General features: G+C 45.0%; 1 protein-coding gene across 13 annotated transcripts in view; it reads left to right on the plus strand.

Moving 5' to 3' along the window:
- Kidins220 (kinase D interacting substrate 220) overlaps nucleotides 1-20,621 on the plus strand; it is a 90,423-nt gene that overhangs the window by 27,024 nt on the left and 42,778 nt on the right. For all 13 annotated transcript variants that reach the window (XM_036170764.1, XM_036170751.1, XM_036170753.1 and 10 more), the window contains exons 9-22: nucleotides 373-471; nucleotides 2,159-2,257; nucleotides 2,685-2,783; nucleotides 4,947-5,124; nucleotides 6,439-6,603; nucleotides 7,366-7,545; nucleotides 8,344-8,509; nucleotides 11,289-11,440; nucleotides 11,620-11,909; nucleotides 13,014-13,154; nucleotides 14,025-14,268; nucleotides 14,753-14,841; nucleotides 16,242-16,386; nucleotides 19,580-19,742. In XM_036170764.1, the coding sequence (XP_036026657.1) occupies nucleotides 373-471; nucleotides 2,159-2,257; nucleotides 2,685-2,783; nucleotides 4,947-5,124; nucleotides 6,439-6,603; nucleotides 7,366-7,545; nucleotides 8,344-8,509; nucleotides 11,289-11,440; nucleotides 11,620-11,909; nucleotides 13,014-13,154; nucleotides 14,025-14,268; nucleotides 14,753-14,841; nucleotides 16,242-16,386; nucleotides 19,580-19,742 (2,210 nt within the window). The remainder of the gene's footprint in view (nucleotides 1-372; nucleotides 472-2,158; nucleotides 2,258-2,684; nucleotides 2,784-4,946; nucleotides 5,125-6,438; nucleotides 6,604-7,365; nucleotides 7,546-8,343; nucleotides 8,510-11,288; nucleotides 11,441-11,619; nucleotides 11,910-13,013; nucleotides 13,155-14,024; nucleotides 14,269-14,752; nucleotides 14,842-16,241; nucleotides 16,387-19,579; nucleotides 19,743-20,621) is intronic.

Below are 20,621 nucleotides of genomic sequence, written 5' to 3' on the forward strand. Positions count from 1 at the left end.
GCTAGCTCTGCACTCCCAATTTAGAACCTGTTGCTTTTATGACGTGAAAGTACTTGAAAGGGATTTATTATGTAACATCCAAATTGCCAGCCAGTGTCTGTGAATTCAATTATATGTGTGATGGGAAATTGTCTTCAGAGACTAGATTCCATCTGAGTACTTTGTCCTTTTAAGTTTCCCTCATGGGATTTCACGAGTCCTTATTCTAAGGACTAATGTCCTCTCTCTTACTCAGAGGGTTGCTAATATCAGATAGTGATACTCTTTTTAAAAGAGGTTTGTAGAAGAAGCTATTATACTAATAAATGAGTGACCTTAATTTCAGAACTATGTTTATTTGTTTACTAATGGACCTTGTATTTGTCCTTGTAGAGTGGGGACACTGTACTGATTGGAGCTGTCAGAGGTGGTCACATTGAGATCGTTCGAGCACTCCTCCAAAAATACGCTGATATAGACATTAGAGGGCAGGTATGTGTGCTCAGATTCGGGGACTGTGAGCGCATGTGTCAAGTGTCAGGATGTCTCTCCTCCTCCTTTCTGTGGAGATGATGTGTGTCCTAAGGCATTGGCTGTGTGGTACGGTTGTTTTTATGTTTAGTGACACTAAAGGTCCAGAATTAATGTCCACTTAAATTCAGATACAAGTAAAAAAAGTTCCACACCACTCTAGGCTATAGATTGAAAACCTGCCTCAGAAAATAAAACAAGAGGCTGGGGGTGGTTTACTGGTCAGGGTGCTTGCTGCTCTCAGAGGGGACTGGGGCTCAGATCCTGCACCCATGCCTGGTGGCTCACAGTTTGCCTTAACTCTGGCTCCAAGGGATCTGACACCCTCTTCTGGTCTCTGAGCTTTCCACAGTCTTTTCCATCAGCCTGTCGCTGATGGTGGGATGAAAGAGAGATGGGATAAGAGAGAAGTGTGCTGGGGATGTGTGGGTGGCACCCTAAGAGCTGGGCAGCTCATGCACATTGGTTAGGCTGGGAACTGTCTAGGGACATATTGAAACCTGGTGTGGCGGCTGCAGGAGTTGTCTTATCAGCCCAAGGCAGATTTTCACTAACGGATGGTCCTGGATCACCTGTGTCAGGCCACTGGTTACTCTGTCAGCCTTGTGCATCTACTTTTTTTTGTTTTTTTATATGTATATTCTTTTTTTCTTTTTGGTTTTTCTTTTTTTATTTAAGTTCAGAGTTTTTTGGGATTTTTTAAGATTTATTTATTTATTATGTATACAGAAGAGGGCACCAGATCTCATTACTGATGGTTGTGAACCACCATGTGTTTGCTGGGAATTGAACTCAGGACCTTTGGAAGAGCAGCCAGTGCTCTTAACCACTGAGCCATCTCTCCAGCCCCCTTGTGCATCTACTTTTAATCAGTTTTAATTGACGTGCTCTAGCTGTGCTTTCCAGATCTGTGTGAATCAAAGGAGCCAGATAGGTTGCTGAAGGATCTGTTCAAGACAGTATAGGGTACCAGTGGTCTAGGTTAAGAAAGCTACAAATAGGTCGGCTGGTGGTTGCACACGCCTTTAATACCAGCACTCGGGAGGCAGAGGCAGGCAGATCTCTGTGAGTTTGAGGCCAGGCTGGTCTACAAAGCGAGTTCCAGGAAAGGCACAAAGCTACACAGAGAAACCCTATCTCGAGAAAAAAAAAAAAAAGCTACAAATAATAACATCTGTGTTTGTAAGGAATTCATTCCTACTTACTGTCTTCAGAAGAGTTGGACAGATCTATTGGCTGTCATTGTAGATGGAATTACCTGGGTCAGCATGTTTAATAATGGCTTATCCAAAATAGCAGAGTTCAGGTATCGGTGACTTCTAACCTATGTTATATTCCTGAAATCTGATTGCATTACACAAGTGTATTTTAGGGCTGTGAATGTGGCACGGTGACCTAGTGCTTGCTTAGAATGTGTGGCCCTGGGCACCACCCCACAGCACAAAGAGAAAACAAGCACAACTTATCAGCTCTGTGGCTTGCTACTTTTTACTTACGTAATGCTAAATCTCTCTAGGATCCTTTCATAAGGAATGTCTCAAAAGTAAATCCTAGAAATCATGTAGATTGATAATACTTCTCACCTCTTTACATTCCTAAAGAACAGTTTTTAATACCGCTTCTTATGTGACTTTCTTTCATTCTACAGGACAATAAGACTGCCTTGTATTGGGCTGTTGAAAAGGGAAATGCGACAATGGTGAGGGACATTCTGCAGTGCAATCCTGACACGGAAATATGCACAAAGGTACAGAGAGCACTCTGTTCTGTCAGCTGAGGGACGGCAGAGCTGCCGTGATGACGCCCTGTGTCAGAGTACACTGTCCGCTAGTCAGGAGCCGGGAAGAGGTGGCTGCCCTGGGTTCCTGCACTCTGTTTGGAATGCAGAACACATTTGCTTTAAACAACATCTGCAGTCCTGCTTGGCTCCCACCTCAGCCATTTTAACTTCACTCACATCGTGTGAAACTGTACGAGACTGTGGTGGTTGTGATTAGCTGTGTGTGTGAGTGTTGTGTGGCAGAAATGCATTGTAATTCTGATAGAAAGGGGAAGAAGCCTTAGTAACGGAGCTCTTTCCATACAAACCACTGGCTGCGAAAGGAGACTATGTGAGTGCAGAGTGACCAAAGCAGAGGAAAGCCCTGTTCTTTAAACCTTGTCTCTGCCCACAGGATGGCGAGACGCCACTGATAAAGGCCACCAAGATGAGAAATATCGAGGTGGTGGAGCTGCTGCTGGATAAGGGAGCTAAGGTGTCTGCCGCGGACAAGGTAGGACACCTATGCAGGGCACCTGTGCAGAGATGGCGGTGCATGCGCTGACTGCACATGTGCTGGAGCGCTGAGATGGACTTTGATCGTGTGTGGGATGAGATGACTGGCTGGGCTCACACAGGGTGTTGTGAGTCTGTCCCAACATCATGTGGAGTGAGCAGGCTTAGTGTGCTACTGTTCTCCTTCTGTCCTGGACCACCACGTGAGGAGGACATCTCAGGGGCAGCTTACCTCAAGTCCACAGAGGATACCGAGGGGCTGAGGAGGGAGTGTTCTCCAAGTAGACTATAGACTGGCGTGGATGGTCCAGTTCCCAGCACCACAGAGGGCAGCTCACAGCTGCCTGTATCTCCAGCTCCAGGAGATCTGATGCCTTTTTCCTGTTTCCCTGAGGACACAGATTCACATGCACAATCCACACACAGACACATAAGTAAAGTGAAAAAAATTTCAATTAGGAAGGACATAAAGTTAAAAAAGACTTTTGAAATTGAAGCTTCTGCAAAGACTTTTGAAATTGAAACTTCTGCTGGATGCAGTGGCGCACGCCATTAATCCCAGCCCTTGGGGTCAGAGGCGGGCAGATCTCTATGAATGTGAGGCCAGTCTGACCTACAGAGAGAATTTCTAGGCCAGCCAGGGCTAAACAAAGCAAGAAAACTTTTTGTATTACCTATTTGTGGACAACTCACTGTAATTTCCTTCTTTCCTCTTGTGCCACGACCCAGCCGATGCTGTGTCTCCTCCGCTTTGGGATGAGAAACACAGTGAAGTTCTCCATATAGAAGCATCATGGGATCCGTTGTTCATAAGTGGCTGTTGTGTGTGTTAGTGAGTTTCCTGAGGGTTTTGTCTAGAATCTGCTTGTGTGTCACTGTGGGAGACAGTCAGCACATACTTGCTGACAGATGCGCACAGTAAGGGACAGTTGTTCAGTGAACACACTGCGCTGGGAACTGATGTGCTCTCCCTCTTGTGCTGTAGGAGGAGTTCTTCTGGTTTTTTTTTGGAGCTGAGGACCAAACCCAGGGCCTTGCACTTGTTAGGCAAGCGCTCTACCACTGAGCTAAATCCCCAACCCCGTAAGAGGGCAGAGAGTCCAGGGCCTTTGCACATGCCAAGTGAAGTACTAGCTCACTGATCTGGGGCGCTGTCTCTTTGGTATTTGAAGTGACGTCTATGTGAGTTTTGAATCTGGCTTTTCATGTACTATTTCACAAAAATACACTGAAATAAAGATGGTCAGCTAGCTATTGTTCTCTGTTTAGTTTTAGCATATTTGTGGGTTTGCTTATGTTTTCCCGAGGTTTTGTGTGCTGAGGAGATTTTGTCCTCTTACAGGTTTGAGAATGGGGAATGGAGTTGGATGGTTTGGATGTGTTGAGTTTGAGGGCTGGTAGACAGACAGACAGACAGAGCAGCAGCGATTGGGAAGTGTGGGGTGAAAAGCTGACAAGACCCTCCAGTTTCTCCCTTCTACGTCATCAGCTGTCTAGACCACTTTATACAGAGCCTTTCATCAGCTGTGCTGTCTTCTGTGCGTCTCCAGTTAGTGTGGGATGTGGAGACTCCCGCGGCTGGGGAGTCTCGTAGGAGAGGCAGTTGACAGTAGGCAGTGAGGGTGAAGAGACTTGGAGATACTGGCGGACGAGGACAGATGTGACATGATGAAGAATGTGGTCATGGGATTTAAGGACTCCATGACGGCAGATGCTTGCAAAGGTGACAGGGACTGATGGGTTTGGTCACAATGGATGGGAACTGGCACAGAAGCTGGTGGGAGTCGGCCGTGAACTAGAGCATGAACCAGTCGAGGAAAGTGGTTGACATCCTTGGACAGTGACTGTTGTGATGGAAGAGGGGTGTGGAGGAGTGGGTCCTGGCCCGGGGGGCATGCATGGCAAAGATTGCTGCTCTGTCAGTGAGCTGCAGACAGAGAAGAAGCTGTGCTCTAGAAGCCAGGAAGGGAATATTTCTGAGAAGCACTTGCAGAGAGCTAGGGAAAGAAACTGAAGAACACAGAGGTCCCAGTTTGTACTATGTTAGCACCATTTATGAAAACCGTAGACTCCAGACTGTCTGCTTTATAGAGGCATGGAAAGTGTTGCTCAGAGCTGGCCCTGAGGAGGAGCGAGTACAGCCTGTGCTGCTTCTTTACAGAAAGGTGACACCCCCCTGCACGTCGCCATCCGGGGGAGGAGCCGGAGACTGGCGGAACTTCTTCTACGGAACCCCAAAGATGGGCGGCTGCTCTACAGGCCCAACAAAGCCGGCGAGACCCCCTACAACATCGACTGCAGTCACCAGAAAAGCATTCTGACACAGATATTCGGAGCCAGTGAGCGAGGGCTCTGTCCTCCACTGAGCCCGTGCACGCACAGTTGTGTGTGTGTCTGTGTGTGCGTGTTGTATATGCGTGGATCCGTGTGTCTGTGTGAGTGTGTGTTTTGCTGGAGGTTGAACCCAGGGCCTGTCAATCCTAGAGAAAAGCTTTACCTCTGAGTAACTGAGCACTCCTGTTGGAGTTCTCAGATAATGAATTTCTAGTAAAGACATGGAAAGACAATGGCCCAACATATCTGGCCCAAAAAAGAATTTTAAAGTTTTTATTAGATCTGTTTATTTTTATTTTTCTGTGAGTGTTTTGCCTACATGTATGTATGTGTCTTCCTAGTTCCCACCCACAGAATTTTTTAAAAAAGCTATTTCTGGGCTGGTGAGGCGTCTCCAACAGTAAAGGCTCCTGCTCCTCTAGCCTGGTGACTGAGCCTGATTCCCAGGTGGGAGAAAAGAACTGATCCACTGAGTTGTCCTCTGACCAACCTACATATATGTGGCCCTCTCCCATGGCCATACTAACAAATTAAACACTTCCTAGCTCTTCTTACACTTTTAAAAAGGTTTTCTAAAATTTATGTATGTGTATGTTTCTGTGTCTATGAATATATGCCGTGTGTGTGTGTGTGTGTGTGTGTGTGTGTGTGTGTGTGTGTGTGTTTGTGTGTGTACCAAAAGAGGGTATTGGATCCCCTAGAACTAGAATTATAGGCCACTTTGAGCTGCTTGGTGTGGATGCTGGGAACCAAACTTGGGTCATCAGAAAGAGCAGGAACCTCTACTAACTACTCTCCAGCTCCTCTTACATCTTCATGGTTTTCCATTTTTAAAAATAATCCCATGGGGGTTTTTTGTTTATTTGTTTGAATTTCCTTAATTTAGGAAGAATTAGTATCTGAGTCATTAACTCTTTCTGTCAAGAATTATTCTGCCTTTATTGTCTTTTATAGTCTTCATTAATACTTTTTAATATATGTACTACTCTTTAAAAATATATCTGGAGTTGAAATGTCTCTGCATGCCAGCAAGTGCTCTACTGCAGAACAGGGTCCCAGCCCTGGAGTATGTAGTGAGTGACAGAGAAGAAAGCTGTGCTTCAGGATGGTGTGTCTTATCATGAAGTAATAGATATAATAGAAATATTATGTTCCTCAAAATACAGTATTTGTGTAAGAAATTCTGAAGCTGTTTATCCATAGACTTAAATGTTCATGATAAGATCCCCTCCTCTCCCCACCCCAGTTAAGTAGGTTAGAATTGGTGTCCTTCGTAAGTGATACCACTGTTTAAGTATGTGATGTGCTCCTAATTACAGGACACTTGTCTCCTACGGAAACCGACGGTGACATGCTCGGTTATGATTTGTACAGCAGCGCCCTGGCAGACATTCTCAGTGAACCTACCATGCAGCCACCCATTTGTGTGGGGTTGTACGCACAGTGGGGAAGTGGGAAGTCTTTCTTACTCAAGAAACTAGAAGGTAAAGAAACACTTTTCTCGTGTCCTCGCAGACAGCCTTTTCCTGTGCAGTAAAAGCTCTGAGGCAGTGGTCTGTCCCTCACTGCCTCCGGTCCGTCCTTCCATGGGTTTTCTTCTAAATCAGGTCCAGTGTGGCCGGCACCCAGCACACCCCCGGCAGAGCTTGGTAGTGAAGTGGGTTCTTCACACACTGTCAATTTGCAGGCCTTCCATGAGCTCTGTGTGCAGTCAGGACCGATTGCCCTTGCTAATAGGCCTTTCCATCTGTGAGAAGCCTCATCCCTGGTCCTAACACATGTCCCTTCGGCTCTTCAAGGACAGGCTTCAGTGTGTAATGAACATGACCTCAAGTGTTGTAGAAAGAATGACTCTGGTTCTTGTTATACTTGATGTACTTTTGAGTACTGCAGTGGGAGGTTGAGGGAGTCCAAGAGGAATGGAGGGGATGTGTAGTTTGGAGATGGAGTACTGTTTCTGTTTTTGCATATGGGAACAATGTTTTATTTAGTACAAGCCATAAAAACCAGGATCAGTGAAACCTTGACAGATGAGAAAATGGACATAAGCGTTTTATGATCTTCAGGACTGTGGGAAGGAAGGGCAGGTGTGCACCAGGGGACAGGATGCTCAGGTCGATTAGGAGAAAACTTTGGTTTAAATGTGTGAGCACCAGCAGTGTTGTCTAGGGTAGTTAGGGTCCAGCACACATTTGTATCCGGACAGGAGAGTTAAACGTTAATAACCTCCCTTACTTCTCTTTCAGATGAAATGAAGACTTTTGCAGGGCAGCAGATCGAACCCCTTTTCCAGTTCTCATGGCTCATAGTGTTCCTCACCCTGCTGCTGTGTGGGGGGCTGGGCCTAGCGTTTGCTTTCGCCGTCGACACAAATCTGGCCATAGCAGTTTCGCTGAGTCTCCTGGCTCTCTTATATATATTCTTCAGTAAGTCTTTGGTTTTCTGAAATCTCTTTCCATCCTTTCAGTGTTACTTAAAACATCTGGTTCTTAAAAATCGACTTGGTTTTCATAATTGGCTGAAAAACATTGATCTTTTTGCTACTTTGTAAGTTGGTTTAGAATACCAGTGTTCACATCTAGCTGGAGGAGCTTTAAGAACTGGCATACCTCCTTGCTAATGCCGCAGCAGGACTGTCGAACTGGCACACTGTCTGGTACGGTGGTGGTGACACGCGTGCCCCAGCAGGAGACCTTGCTGAAGAGATGGCACCATGGCCGGTGCTGGCCGGCGTTGGCTGGCGTCGAGACATTTTGACCGTTACTATAATTTTCAGTTTTTCTGAAATCAAGCTAGGAAGGCAAAGCAGACTGTTTTGTGACACACGCCTTTAATCCCAGCTGAGGCAGGAGGATCTCTATGAGTCGGAGGACAGCCTGGTCCACAGAGCAAGTTCCTGACAGCGAGAGATCCACAGAGAAACCCTGTCTCAAAAAAGAAAAAAAAAAAAAAAGTGGGACGTAGATTTGTTCCTGAGGGAGGTAGAACGTAAACAGTTGCAGATGTGACAAAGTTGTCTCCTTTGCATCTGAACCACCCCCCTGACACTCGGGCTTGGCTTTCACTCATGGTTCGTAGAGTCACACACCTCTGTGTGCTGAGAAGGGCATCGGAGGAGATTTAAGAATAGTGTGGACAGTCACAGTTACATAGCGTTAGCTCCCCTGTACTCACAGTTGACTGAGAAAGCAAGCGTCCTGACTAATCCTGACTGTGGATTTCAGTCGTCATTTACTTTGGTGGACGGCGGGAAGGAGAGAGTTGGAACTGGGCCTGGGCCCTCAGTACCAGACTGGCAAGACACATTGGCTATTTGGAGCTTCTCTTCAGACTAATGTTTGTGAACCCCCCTGAGCTGCCAGAGCAAACTACAAAGGCTTTGCCCGTGAGGTGAGTCAGTCCCTTTCACAGGAGGAACCTTTAGTAAGGATGAGCAAGAGATTTAAGAGAATTTTATAAGGCATTGTATTCCAAAAAATATTGGTACCTTAGTCTTTTTGATGAAACAAAACAAAGCAAAACAAAAGCTTACCTCAGTACCTTTGAGAAACACTTCATACTATATCCTGTTCCCATAGATGAGGTCATTTTCCCACAAGAAACCTGTGTACTTTTAAGGTGTTTTATTTGTACAGAAACCTCTCTCTCTTTCTTGATACCTGCTACGTACTTGGGGCTTTCCTGGGAGCAGTGCCAGAGTTTAAACCTAGGGTTTCCCTGATTAATGCTCCATGATGGAACACACCTCGCCTCCACTGCCATCCTTGCTGATGCCTTGGAAAGGTGTTGGCCTACGGGGTAGGGTTCTGGCAGGAACAGGTCTGGACAAGGCCTGGCCTGGGTTCTCTTTGAAGGAACGGTCACGCCTGGAAACCCTGCTCACATTGAGCTGCTATTTTGTCATCTCTGCAAATAGATGTACATGTCTAAAGTTATTGAACATCTCAAGGTAAAGGACACTTAAGGAATACAGAAAAGATGTAAGGTTCTAGATAAAAGTAAGTTTTTTTATTTCTTAAGCTAGAAAATGCAGAGCAAAAAGCTTCTGTAGAGGTTAGCAAAAAGAATTAAAAATCTGTTAAAAGGGTAAGACGTTTTAAATTATAATAAGATAAAATATGCATGATTTTAGATGAATTTAAGTCATTCTAACTATCAAAACTATGCTAGGAATATAGGTGAGAAAAATAAAGATTAACAAATTACAAGTACAGCCAGCCTTTTTATCCCTGGGCTCTGCATCTCTTGACACAGCTAACTGTGGATTACAGCTAGTTTTAAAAATTGCACCTGTATGAAAATGTGCAGATTTTGCCTTGATATCACCAGACAATGCAGCATAGCAGCTGTTCACATAGCACCTTCATTGGATTAGACACTCTACATAATCCAGAGATGGCCTGAAGTAGATTGAAGTGTGCATTTTGTGTGAGAGACTTGCTGATCCTAGACCCAGCTATCAGTGAACACTGAGAGACTGTTGTAATTAGCGTGTACATTTAAGTGTTAAAAAGATGTAAAATTGAGAACTCTTTAAACATCTGGGGCTGGAGAAATGGCTCCTTGGTTGAGAGTGCTGTTGCTCTTGCAGAGGACCTGAGTTCAATTCCCAGCACCTTCACCAGTGGTTCACCTCTCCTGTACTCCAGCTCCGGGGGTCTGAAACCCTCTTCTGGTCTCCACAGGCACCCACACACGTGTGTCCATACACACACACACACACACACACGCACACGTCAAAAATGAAGTAAATCACTTTTTAAAGAAGGAAAAGTTTAAAGGAAAGTGTCTGATATAGAGTAACAATTGGAGGGAATTTACAGAAAATTAAAATGGTTTAAATGAATAAGATAGTAGTTTTGAAGAGGGTAGGACAACTAAAATAGTGTCAGTTAAGGCCACATCATATTCATTCCAGACTGTAATTTTGAAACATGTTTTATCTACTGGGTTGAGGTGAGAATTTAATTTAGAGGTGGGAGGAAAGAATGAATTAATACAGAAATAAATACTTCAGAGACTAAAGATGTGAGTAAGCCAACTGTTTTGAAGAACAGCTCTGAAAATCATATTTTACAATTATTTATAAATTGTTGGTATCAGCCAGGGAGTGGTGGTGGCGGCAGTGGTGGCGCACGCCTTTAATCCCAGCACTCGGGAGGCAGAGCCAGGCGGATCTCTGTGAGTTCGAGGCCAGCCTGGACTACCAAGTGAGTTCCAGGAAAAAGGCGCAAAGCTACACAGAGAAACCCTGTCTGGAAAAACCAACAAAACAAAACAAAACAAAACAAAAAACAAACAAACAAAAAAACTTGGGTATATGTTAATGCTATAAATAAAATATTAGAAAAGTCTATTTAATTTTACTATTTTTAGGATTTATTGATTTTTATTTTATGTGTGTGGGTGCTTTGCCTCATGTATGTCTGGGCATGCGGTGCCTGTGGAATTCAGAAGAGGAAGTCAGATGTCCTGGAACTGGAGTTCCAGGTGGTTGGGAGCTGCCCTGTGGCTGCTGGGGACTGAACCTCTCAGAGAACAGCACGCACTCTTAAGCACTGAGTCTCCAGCAGGCTTGAACTCCTGGCTGTAGTGAAGGCTGCCCCTTGCTCCAGTCTCTGGCCTGTTTAGAGCACTTTCCCTTCTGCCTCCTTTCTGACAAGAGGCAGAGCTCTGCCCTCACCCTCCCTTCGCCGGCCATCCACACCCACACTCAACACTTCAGCGGCTGTCTGCCCAGAGTAGAAGACAAGTGACCAGCGCCCTGCCCCACTCCCCGGGAACTTGGAAAGACGCCGAGAAAATATGGACTCAATGGGGGCTGGAGAGATGGCTCAGTGCTTAAGAATATTGGCTGCTCATCCTGGGGACCTGGGTTTGAGTCCCAGCACCCACGTGGTGCCCAGAATTATCTGTAGGTCCAGTTCTAAGGGATCAGACTTCCTCTTGTGGCTTCCGTGGGTACCAGACACACATGTGGTGCATAGACATACATGCAGGCAAATTACTCAAACACATAAAATTAAAAAGTAATTTTAAAAAGAGGAAACAGGTACTCTTTTTAAAAAGGAAAAAGAAAATGTAGAAGAAATGATAGAGATGGCATGCATATGTTAAAGTTTCTGCATTAGATAGCTGAGTAACTTCCTGCTTGATCTCCCCCCCAAAGGTTTTTGTTTACAGATTACAACAGACTCTCCAGTGTAGGTGGAGAGACTTCCTTGGCTGAAATGATCGCGACCCTCTCAGATGCTTGTGAGAGAGAGTTTGGCTTTTTGGCTACCAGGCTTTTTCGAGTATTCAAGACTGAAGATACTCAGGGTAGGACTCCTTCCCTCCCTCCCTTCCTTTATTCCTTCCTGGTGTGTTTCTAGGGGTGAGGAAGGGAATAAATGTTCGTTCATCTTCATGAGATCATGCATTGAACCTCCCGACCATAAATGCGGTATTTTGGGTACATGATATGTTAATAATTGTCAATACTGTTTGTTCTATTACAGGTAAAAAGAAATGGAAAAAAACATGCTGTCTCCCATCTTTCATCATCTTTCTTTTCATCGTGGGCTGCGTTATTGCTGGAATCACTCTTTTGGCTATATTCAGAATTGACCCCAAGCATCTGACAGTGAACGCTGTCCTCATATCCATTGCGTCTATCGTGGGGTTGGCCTTGGTGCTCAACTGCCGCACGTGGTGGCAAGTGCTGGACTCTCTCCTGAACTCGCAGCGGAAACGCCTCCACAGTGCCGCCTCCAGACTGCATAAACTGAAGAGTGAAGGGTTCATGAAGGTGAGCGCTCACCAGTAGGAGACTGGTGGGATGCGCTGCGCCGTTGCCCTGCTCACGGGCCATGCCCTTGTTCTTTGTTCAGTGGTAGGGACTGAACCTGGGGCCTTGTGGATACTAGGCAAGCATCCTACCACTAAGCTACATGCCCAAGTCTGTTGCATTTAGTTTGGCTTAATTAGTTTGTTAGGTTTATAGGAAAATTTGGATATACCCCGTATATCTTGTGCTACTACTCACGCCCAGCCGCGGTTACAACAGAGTGCTCCAGTTGCTCGGGTGGTGGACCTGTGTGGGTCAGTCCCACATAGTCAGTCTCGGTGCCGTACATTCTTTGGGTTTGCATAGTTCTTTGATTCTATACCCAGAATTCTAGTATTTTTACTGCCATGAAATCCCTGGCTCACCTTCAGTCCTCTGTCGCTCCCAACCCCAGTCAAATGCCGATAAGTTTACCCTGTCGGTAGCTGTGTCTTCTAGGAGGTCATGTAGTTGAAGCCATGCACTGTGTAGCTCTTTCATTGGCTTCTTTGACCTAATAATAGACTTTCATGTTCCCTTCCATAGCTTAAAATGTCATTGCTTTCTAAGCCTGCTAATAGTGTTGCCTGGATGAAGAGTTATATTTATTCAGTTACGTACCGAAATATGTCTTTGTTGATTTAATTTTTAGCAGTTATTAATAAAGTTGCTATAAATAACTGCCCATGTTTTTGTGTAGATGAAAGTTTTTAGCTCTTTTGAGAAAACACCAAGGATTATCATTCTTGGACTTTATGGTATGAGTAGATTTAGCTTTGTTAAAAATTAGATGTCACCAAAGAGCCAAGAGTAGTGCCGCAGTCAGTAGGCTTTGGGTGGGATTCAAGTCCAAGTCTTTTGTCATTTTAGAGTCTGTGATTTTGGCAAGCAAGTCTCTCAGCCCATTCTGTCCTTGGTAAACGCCCATCATAGTGTTTCCTCGTGACATTCTGAGAGTCAAGTGCTGTCCAGAAACCGAAACCCTTGCTACAGTTTTTAGTGGATTTCTCCTCCTCTTGTTGGGTGGCTTTCTCTCGTGCTTTTAAAGAAACGTGTTTCATCTTGTATCTTCTGTGCTTTGTGCAGGTCCTCAAGTGTGAAGTGGAGTTGATGGCCAGGATGGCGAAAACCATTGACAGCTTCACTCAGAATCAGACAAGGCTGGTGGTCATCATTGATGGCCTGGATGCCTGCGAGCAGGACAAGGTCCTTCAGATGCTGGACACTGTACGTCTCCCTGTCTCCAAACGTGTGCTTTGGTAACGTAGGATGCCCAACTTCACAAAATATCTCAACTGGGTTGGAAACTGTGCTTCCTATTTAAGAAATACTAGTTTCGCTAATGAATTTCTCTTTTGTAAAAAGAACTGATTTTTTTTAAAATGCAGAAATACTGCAAAAGTAAATGTTTAATCAAGAACGTTTAAATAATCTCAGCATGATGATGGTTTAGGAAAAAAACAAAAACAAAGTAAACTAAACCATGTGAAGCATTTCTCAATGACAAGTGTGGCTCAGCTTTGCAGACAGTCATCTTTATATTCCGAAAAGACAGAGGAAACCCATGGAATTTATAGTTTTCTGTTAAAAAGCAGAACACAGGCAATCTACGGTGTGTTACAAACAACAGTGGTAAACGGCAGAGATGATGTGCCCAGGACCTCACATGTCTTCACAGAAAATTCCTTCTGTGTAGGCTGCAGGTATCTGAAAGAAAACAGTATTAACTATTTGTTCTTTTTGTCATTGGTGGATGATAATGCCAACACTGAGATTGAGCCATTCATAAAAATTGTTTTTTATAGAAAATAAATTTTGATGAAAAATGAATGGTATTCAAAAAGCTTAGCACCAAAGGACAGTACAATTTTTTTTTTTCTTCTGAGACAGGGTTTCCCTGCATAACACTGGCTGTCCTGGAACTTGCTTTGTAGAGCAGGCTGGTCTTGAACTTAGAGATCCGCCTGCCTCTGCCTGCTGGCATTAAAGGCACGCACCACCACCACCACCCAGCTAAGGATAGTGCAGATTTTAAAAAGATATTATTTTGTATAGTTTTAAAGTTAGTGTCATGTTCATGCCTTTCTTCTACCACAGGTCCGAGTTCTGTTTTCAAAAGGTCCCTTTATCGCCATTTTTGCAAGTGATCCACACATTATTATAAAGGCCATCAACCAGAACCTGAACAGTGTGCTTCGCGATTCAAATATCAATGGACATGACTATATGCGCAATATAGTTCATTTACCAGTTTTCCTTAATAGTCGTGGGCTTAGCAATGCAAGAAAATTTCTTGTAACTTCAACAACAAATGGGGACATTTCATGCCCAGATGCCACAGGTAGGTATCAAATCCTAAAGTACATAGGCTTGAAGTAGTCTTGAAGGTTCTTGTAGTCTCTGTTTACCCTGAAAAGTATGGTTGCTGTTTTGCATCTCTCTAATACCACATGAGACAACCTTGTGCACAGCCGTTGCCGTGATGGAGCACGTGAGCAGGCCAGTTAGAGAAGGGAGAGTTGAAAGGGAAGAGTCCAGCGCCATTGCGGGGGAGGCCTGGCAGTGGGCAGGCGTGGCAGGGGCATGGCAGCTGGAGTAGCACGTTGAAAGTTCACATTTTAATCTGTAAGCAGGAAACAGAGCAAACCCAAAACGGCATGCCTCTTTAAACCCTCAAGCCCACCTCCAGTGGTACATTTCCTGCAGCCAGGCCTTGGCCCCTAACCCTTGAGCAGCACTGTCTCCTGGGAACAAGTGCTCAGGCACCTGAGGCTCTGGGGGCTCTGACTTCAAGCACCACATGAGGTCTCACTGCCTTCTTCCAGGGGTGCAGGAGGACGCTGACAGAAGAGTTTCACAGAACAGCCTTGGGGAGATGACAAAGCTTGGGAGCAAAACAGCTCTCAACAGAAGGGTAAGGTGCCATCTGTGCCATCTAACTTAATTATGCGATTGACTTTTCCTTACAGTGTGGCAATGAACCCAAGCCTTGAGCATGCTGTACCCTGACCTTGATTTTGCTTTGTTAGCAGTTACTCAGACAAATTTCAGTTAATGCATCCTGTATTAGATTGTGTCTCTTCTGTGGACACAATGTTAAGATCTTGAAATCAACATCAGTGCTGAGCTAGCTCCCTTCCAGCATAGGCTGCCTCAGAGCCCCTGAATCCGGAGCTGTAAGGACCTTGAACTGGGAGGAGTCTGTCCTCTGCAGCCTCTTCCCAGGTCAGGTGCTGACGCTGCCCTGCCGGATGACTCGTGAGCTGTCATAGCCCAGCGTTTGTTCCTGGGCAGGTGCCCGCCACCTCTGCTTTTTCCTCCTTAGCTTCTTCCTCATTTCCCAGTGTTGGCCAGGTCTGTATTGTAGTCTCCACACCCACGTGTGATTCTGGGCCCTTCCCAGTCTCCGTCTTATTGGTAGAGCAAAAAACAAAGGTTCATAAAGTAGGAAGATGCCCACCTGCAGGGAAGCGTTGCTGATAGTGTTGCTCAGGGGTGGCTGACGTGCCTTACACTGGCATTGTCTCTTCTTTCCGGTTTTCTACCATTGGGACATTGCTTTTTAGACCTTGTGTCTTTGGTTTTGTGCTCACATGCATTACAGATATGAATTTAAGTTAGCATGAATGACGGTTGATGGAGCTCGTCAGGGGAGTATGTGCTTCCTCATTGTGACTTTCTCTCCTGGGAGTCCAGGTTCTTAGATACCTGTGGTTACACCCACCTATCTTAGACTCCAGGACTCGAGGATTAGCCTCTGTTGAGTCTGTTCTCTTAGGGGATGGGATTCTTACCCACTGCAGCCCACTCTGCAGAGTGCCTTTAGCTCGTTAAGGAGATGTGAGGGTGGCCGTGCCTGGGAGAAAACTGTGTCACACTTTAGAACAGCCTAAAATAGAGGTGCTGGGTCCCTAGAACCAGGCAGGAGCTTGCTTTCGTGTTTTAGGGGTCCTCTAGTTTGGAGGGTTCATGGAGTTTGACCGTGATTCTCTTTATAGAGTTCTGCTCACTTCCCATCTTGACATTAAACTTTTCCTAACTGTACAGCCTTCAGTGGGCATGCTCCAATGCATTGCTTAAGCTTTCCCTAACTGTAGAGCTCTCAGTGGGCATGCATCCCATGCATTGCTGCCAGCTCTACTTTGTAACGGCTCTGTAAGCCTCGCCTCAGAAGTAGCTGCATTTGGTAAGCACATAACCTTCCTTTGGGTTCCTGTTGCAAATTCTGCTATCTCGGCTGAGTTGACTCTGCAGCCCATCCTGTTCTTATTCTAAGCGTTCTTCAACTCTCTTCCTGGTGGTGTTCTGTTCCAGGATACTTACCGCAGAAGACAGATGCAGAGGACCATCACCCGGCAGATGTCCTTCGATCTCACGAAGCTGCTGGTCACTGAGGATTGGTTCAGTGACATCAGTCCTCAGACCATGAGACGATTACTTAATATTGTTTCTGTGACAGGTGACTTTCGTTTTTGTGATAGATAATAAGCTTTATTTCACTTACATTTTTAGAGGTAGTAGGCATTGAACTTCGGGCTTGCACAGTGGTGGTGAATGATCTGCTGCCCAGTTTTCCCACCTGTCACCACAGGAAGAGTCAAGGCTAATAGAGCATGTGACCATCACCTTGTTTGTATTAAGTGGATGTGAGAAGTAGCTGACAATCAGATATCATTTGGAAATTTATCTTAAAATTACATGATTTTAAAAGGCTTTGCTTTATATTTAGGGTAAATTTACATTATTATATAAATAACAGCATAATTAATATTTGTGTGGAAATTGAGATCTTTATATACTGCTATGTTTTAGTTTTTATATGATACTTTGAATAAAATGTTTGTAATAAAATGCAAATTATTAGTCAGGCAGTGGTGGTACACTCCTTTAATCCTAGCACTCAGGAGGCAGAGGCAGGCAGATCTGTGAGTTTGAGGCCAGCCTGGTCTACAGAGTGAGTTCCAGGACAGCCAGGGCTACACAGAGAAACCCTATTCAAAAAAAAAAAAAAAAAAAAAAATTGAGATTATTGTTGTGACCGAATTATTTGTGTGGATGCTGCTCTTTGCTATGTTAAGACTAATTAGCATTAAGGTAGTCTAAGACAAGCAATGTAACTTATAGAATGTCTTTCTTTCCTTGCATAGTGATGCTTGGTACCTTCCGATATTTCCTTGTGTTGACTCTGTCAACTGGAATTGTACTTTATACTAAGTTTATGGCTCATGACATAAACTGTATTAGAGATGGGGTCGCACCTAGTATAACATTTTTATAGTTAAATCCCTTTAAATGAGACTTCAGCCTCCCTGTGCTAGTTGGACAATGGAACTGTTTCCTGATACAACCATAACCCTGACATACTCATTTGACAATACGTCCTGTTGTCCTCCTTCTGCCGGAAGTTGCTCTGGATGTTGTAGAAATGAAACATAAACAAGGCAGCACCTCTCACTCAATTTCTTCCTCTTCCTGGGACTTCTCCTGGCTCTGCCCCTGTCCCCACGCCTGCCCTCAGCAAAGCTCCTGATAGTTCACACCCTTTCTCCATCCCCCACCGGTCCTTTCCAACTCTTCCAGCAAAGCTGACGTCACGTTCCCCGGTGGCTTCCCTGTGAAGCATGCAGGGGCCAGGCCCCAGTCCTTGTCTGGGCCCCACGAGCAGCTGTGACAGTGTGCTGGGTGCTGCTTCTTGAAGTGCTTCCTTCCTTTGGTGTCCAGAGTGCTGGCTGCACTTCCTGGATTTTCCTCCTAACTGTTGCTAGGTAATAGCAGTTAACTGTTGCTCTTTAACATTGGGCTGCCCCTGACTACACTTTCTGCTTGACCAGTTGTCATTACTTGGCCTGTAATAATTCCGTGTGAATCCTTAAGTTTTTGCTTAGGTGTTAGCTTTTCCATGAGATCTTCTGCATCTCAAATGGAATGGCTCCTCTTCTTCCTCTCCCTGCATCATCCTGCTCCACAGAAAGCCGGCTTCTCACACTCTCACCTCCTCTCCCTTGTCTGCCTGCTCTCTGGAATGGGAGACCCTCATGCAAGGGTTTTTTGTCTGATTTGCTTAACTGCTATACCCGCTATAGCATCTGGGATCGATTATGAATGAATCAGAGACTGAATGAGATTAGAACCATGCTTTACAGAGGCTGTGAGGTGGGAGTGCGGCCTGGGTGGAGTTGGCCCAGGAGACTGGTGGGAAGGGGTGTTAGAGCTGCTGCTCCTTCGAGGCCTTCTGGCTCCAAAGTCCCCAGGAAGGAATTGAGATTGTTCACACATCTTTGGGTACTAGAAAGAGACCCGAAGTTGATATCTTTAAATAATTGATTGCTGAAGCTAGGCCTGGTGGCACAGACTTAAATCTTAGCTCCTCACATGGCAGAGGCAAAGGATTTCAAGTTCATGGCCAGCCTGGGCAGCTTACTGAATTGGATGTGGAGGTTTACATCTGTAATCCTAACACTCTGGAAGTAGAGTCAGGAGTATCTGGAAGCCAAGGCCAGCCAGGCCACATGAGGTCCTATATTTAAAAAGATAGGCACTCAGCCTTGTACAGAAGTAGATTGTCAAGCTTATTTTAGTGTTCAGCTTTTCATTTTTGCCACCTTCCTCCAAAAGACCCATTTAATTAATATTCATAGTTACTTCATAGGTTTCTGTGCTTATTGGATTTATTGCCTGTTACACTGAGTGAATGCTTCTCAGGAAGGCTGTGACCATATCATTTATTTTGTTCTGGGCTTTACCCCAGCACCAGTGTTTATGATGAGTCTATGGTGTCCATGGCTGGCAAACACTGAGACATAGCTCACTGGGATAGCAGATCCACATCCTGTCACCCATCCAGCAGAGCAGACCCCACCTTCCAGGAATCTCCTGGTGGAAATTCAGAGAGTGAGGATGTGAGGTAGGGGGAGAACTGAATGAGGAGGCATGATCTAGATGATGAGAGAGCCTGTCAGACAAGTAGGTGTGAACTGAACTGGTGGAGGTGCAAAACTGGGGTGCTTTCCGTTAAGGACTGAGCCTCTGTTTGTGGTCCTGTCAGGTCAGGTGAAGGTGGCAGTGTGGTGGGAGGAAGCTGGAGGGCCGCAGTTGTCACAGTGAGTGTGCCCAGGGGGAGATTGCTGAGATGGTCCTCTGAACACCCTACAAACGGGCCTTGTGTCCAGTGGATAGATACCAGGTTTTAGATGCACTGCACCTGGCTTGATAGTTACTAACGGCATCTGTCAAAGTGAGAAGGGGGATCAATCAGTCATAAAGCAGAGATGCACCAGTAGGTTGGGGTCCCATTGAGGGCCACGGAGAAGTCCTTAGCAGTCATGTTTTAGAGCAGTGAGGGCTACCATGGTGTTTTATTTTGTTTCTTGGTTTATTTTTTGAAACAGGCTCTCACAGTGTAGCTCAGGCTAGCCTCACACTTGTTATATCCTACTTCAGCCTCCTGTGTGTCAGGATTACTGGTGTCTGCCACCATGCCCTCTGAATCCTTAAAGTCTGGATTTTTAGAAACCATATAAATACTAGATTTAGGTTTGTGTTATAACCAAATGGTAAAATTTTCAAATTTTAAAAGTGAGTTACATGTGACTATGCTAAACATTCTACATAGTATGTCTACTAATTGTTGAATGTTTATATATTCTTTAAAGGGCGGTTACTGAGAGCCAATCAGATCACCTTCAACTGGGACAGGCTAGCCAGCTGGATCAACCTTACCGAGCAGTGGCCTTACCGGACTTCGTGGCTCATACTGTATCTGGAAGAGACTGAAGGTATCCCCGATCAGATGACCTTAAAGACCATCTATGAGAGGTATTTGGTTTGACTTCTTTGCCCTTGACTTCACCTTGACTTGAATTTTAAAACCCACAAATACCGTGTGCAAAGTCTCTACTTGTGAGTCAGGCCTGCTGCCTGAGTCCCCTGCTGGCCTGGAGCTGTCAGAGCACAGCCGCTGGCCTGTGAGCTCGGAGCTCCCTCTGTGTTCATCCTCTTTTACAGGTGTGTACAGCTGTAAGAGATACTGGCTTTTACAGAGTCACAAAGGCACATGATTTTGTTTGCCAGGATACTTAAAGGAGCTTCAAGGTCCAGTTGCTAGTCTAATAAAACAATAAACTGTTTCTTAGGAAAAGATAACTTGCAGAAACTATGTAAAGTTTTATAAAATTGGGTGTAATTGAAACTACTGTTTTAAAATACAAATAAAATATTAATATAGTTCATAGCTTATAACCTTTAGGAGTTCAGATAATTTTTATTCCCTTGGATTTTTGTTAGTCTATGGATTTTTTGTTTTTTAGTTTTTGTTTTTTCGAGACAGGGTTTCTCTGTGTAGTCCTGGCTGTCCTGAAACTCACTCTGCAGACTGGGCTGGTCTTGAACTCACATAGATCCACTTGTCTCTGCTCCCCAAGTGCTGGAATTAAAGGTGTGTGCCACCACCACCTGGCATGTTTTTTTCTAACTGGTTTTAGAGCTATAGAGGACTGTGCAGTATCTAACCACAGAACTGAGCTCTTCTAGGCTTGGTGGTCTAAGTTTATCAGGATTTAAGCCTGATGTGGTTCCAGTGAGGCAGGTACACAGATGACCATGTGGAGGCCCATGGCCTTTGTGGGGATCGCTCTGCTCACTGCTTGCAGCTTTCCTCAACAGATGTCTGTGTTCTGGGAGATCTGACTTCCCGAT

This window comes from Onychomys torridus, chromosome 21 (genome assembly GCF_903995425.1).
Source record: "Onychomys torridus chromosome 21, mOncTor1.1, whole genome shotgun sequence".
In the NCBI taxonomy this organism is placed as follows: domain Eukaryota; kingdom Metazoa; phylum Chordata; class Mammalia; order Rodentia; family Cricetidae; genus Onychomys; species Onychomys torridus.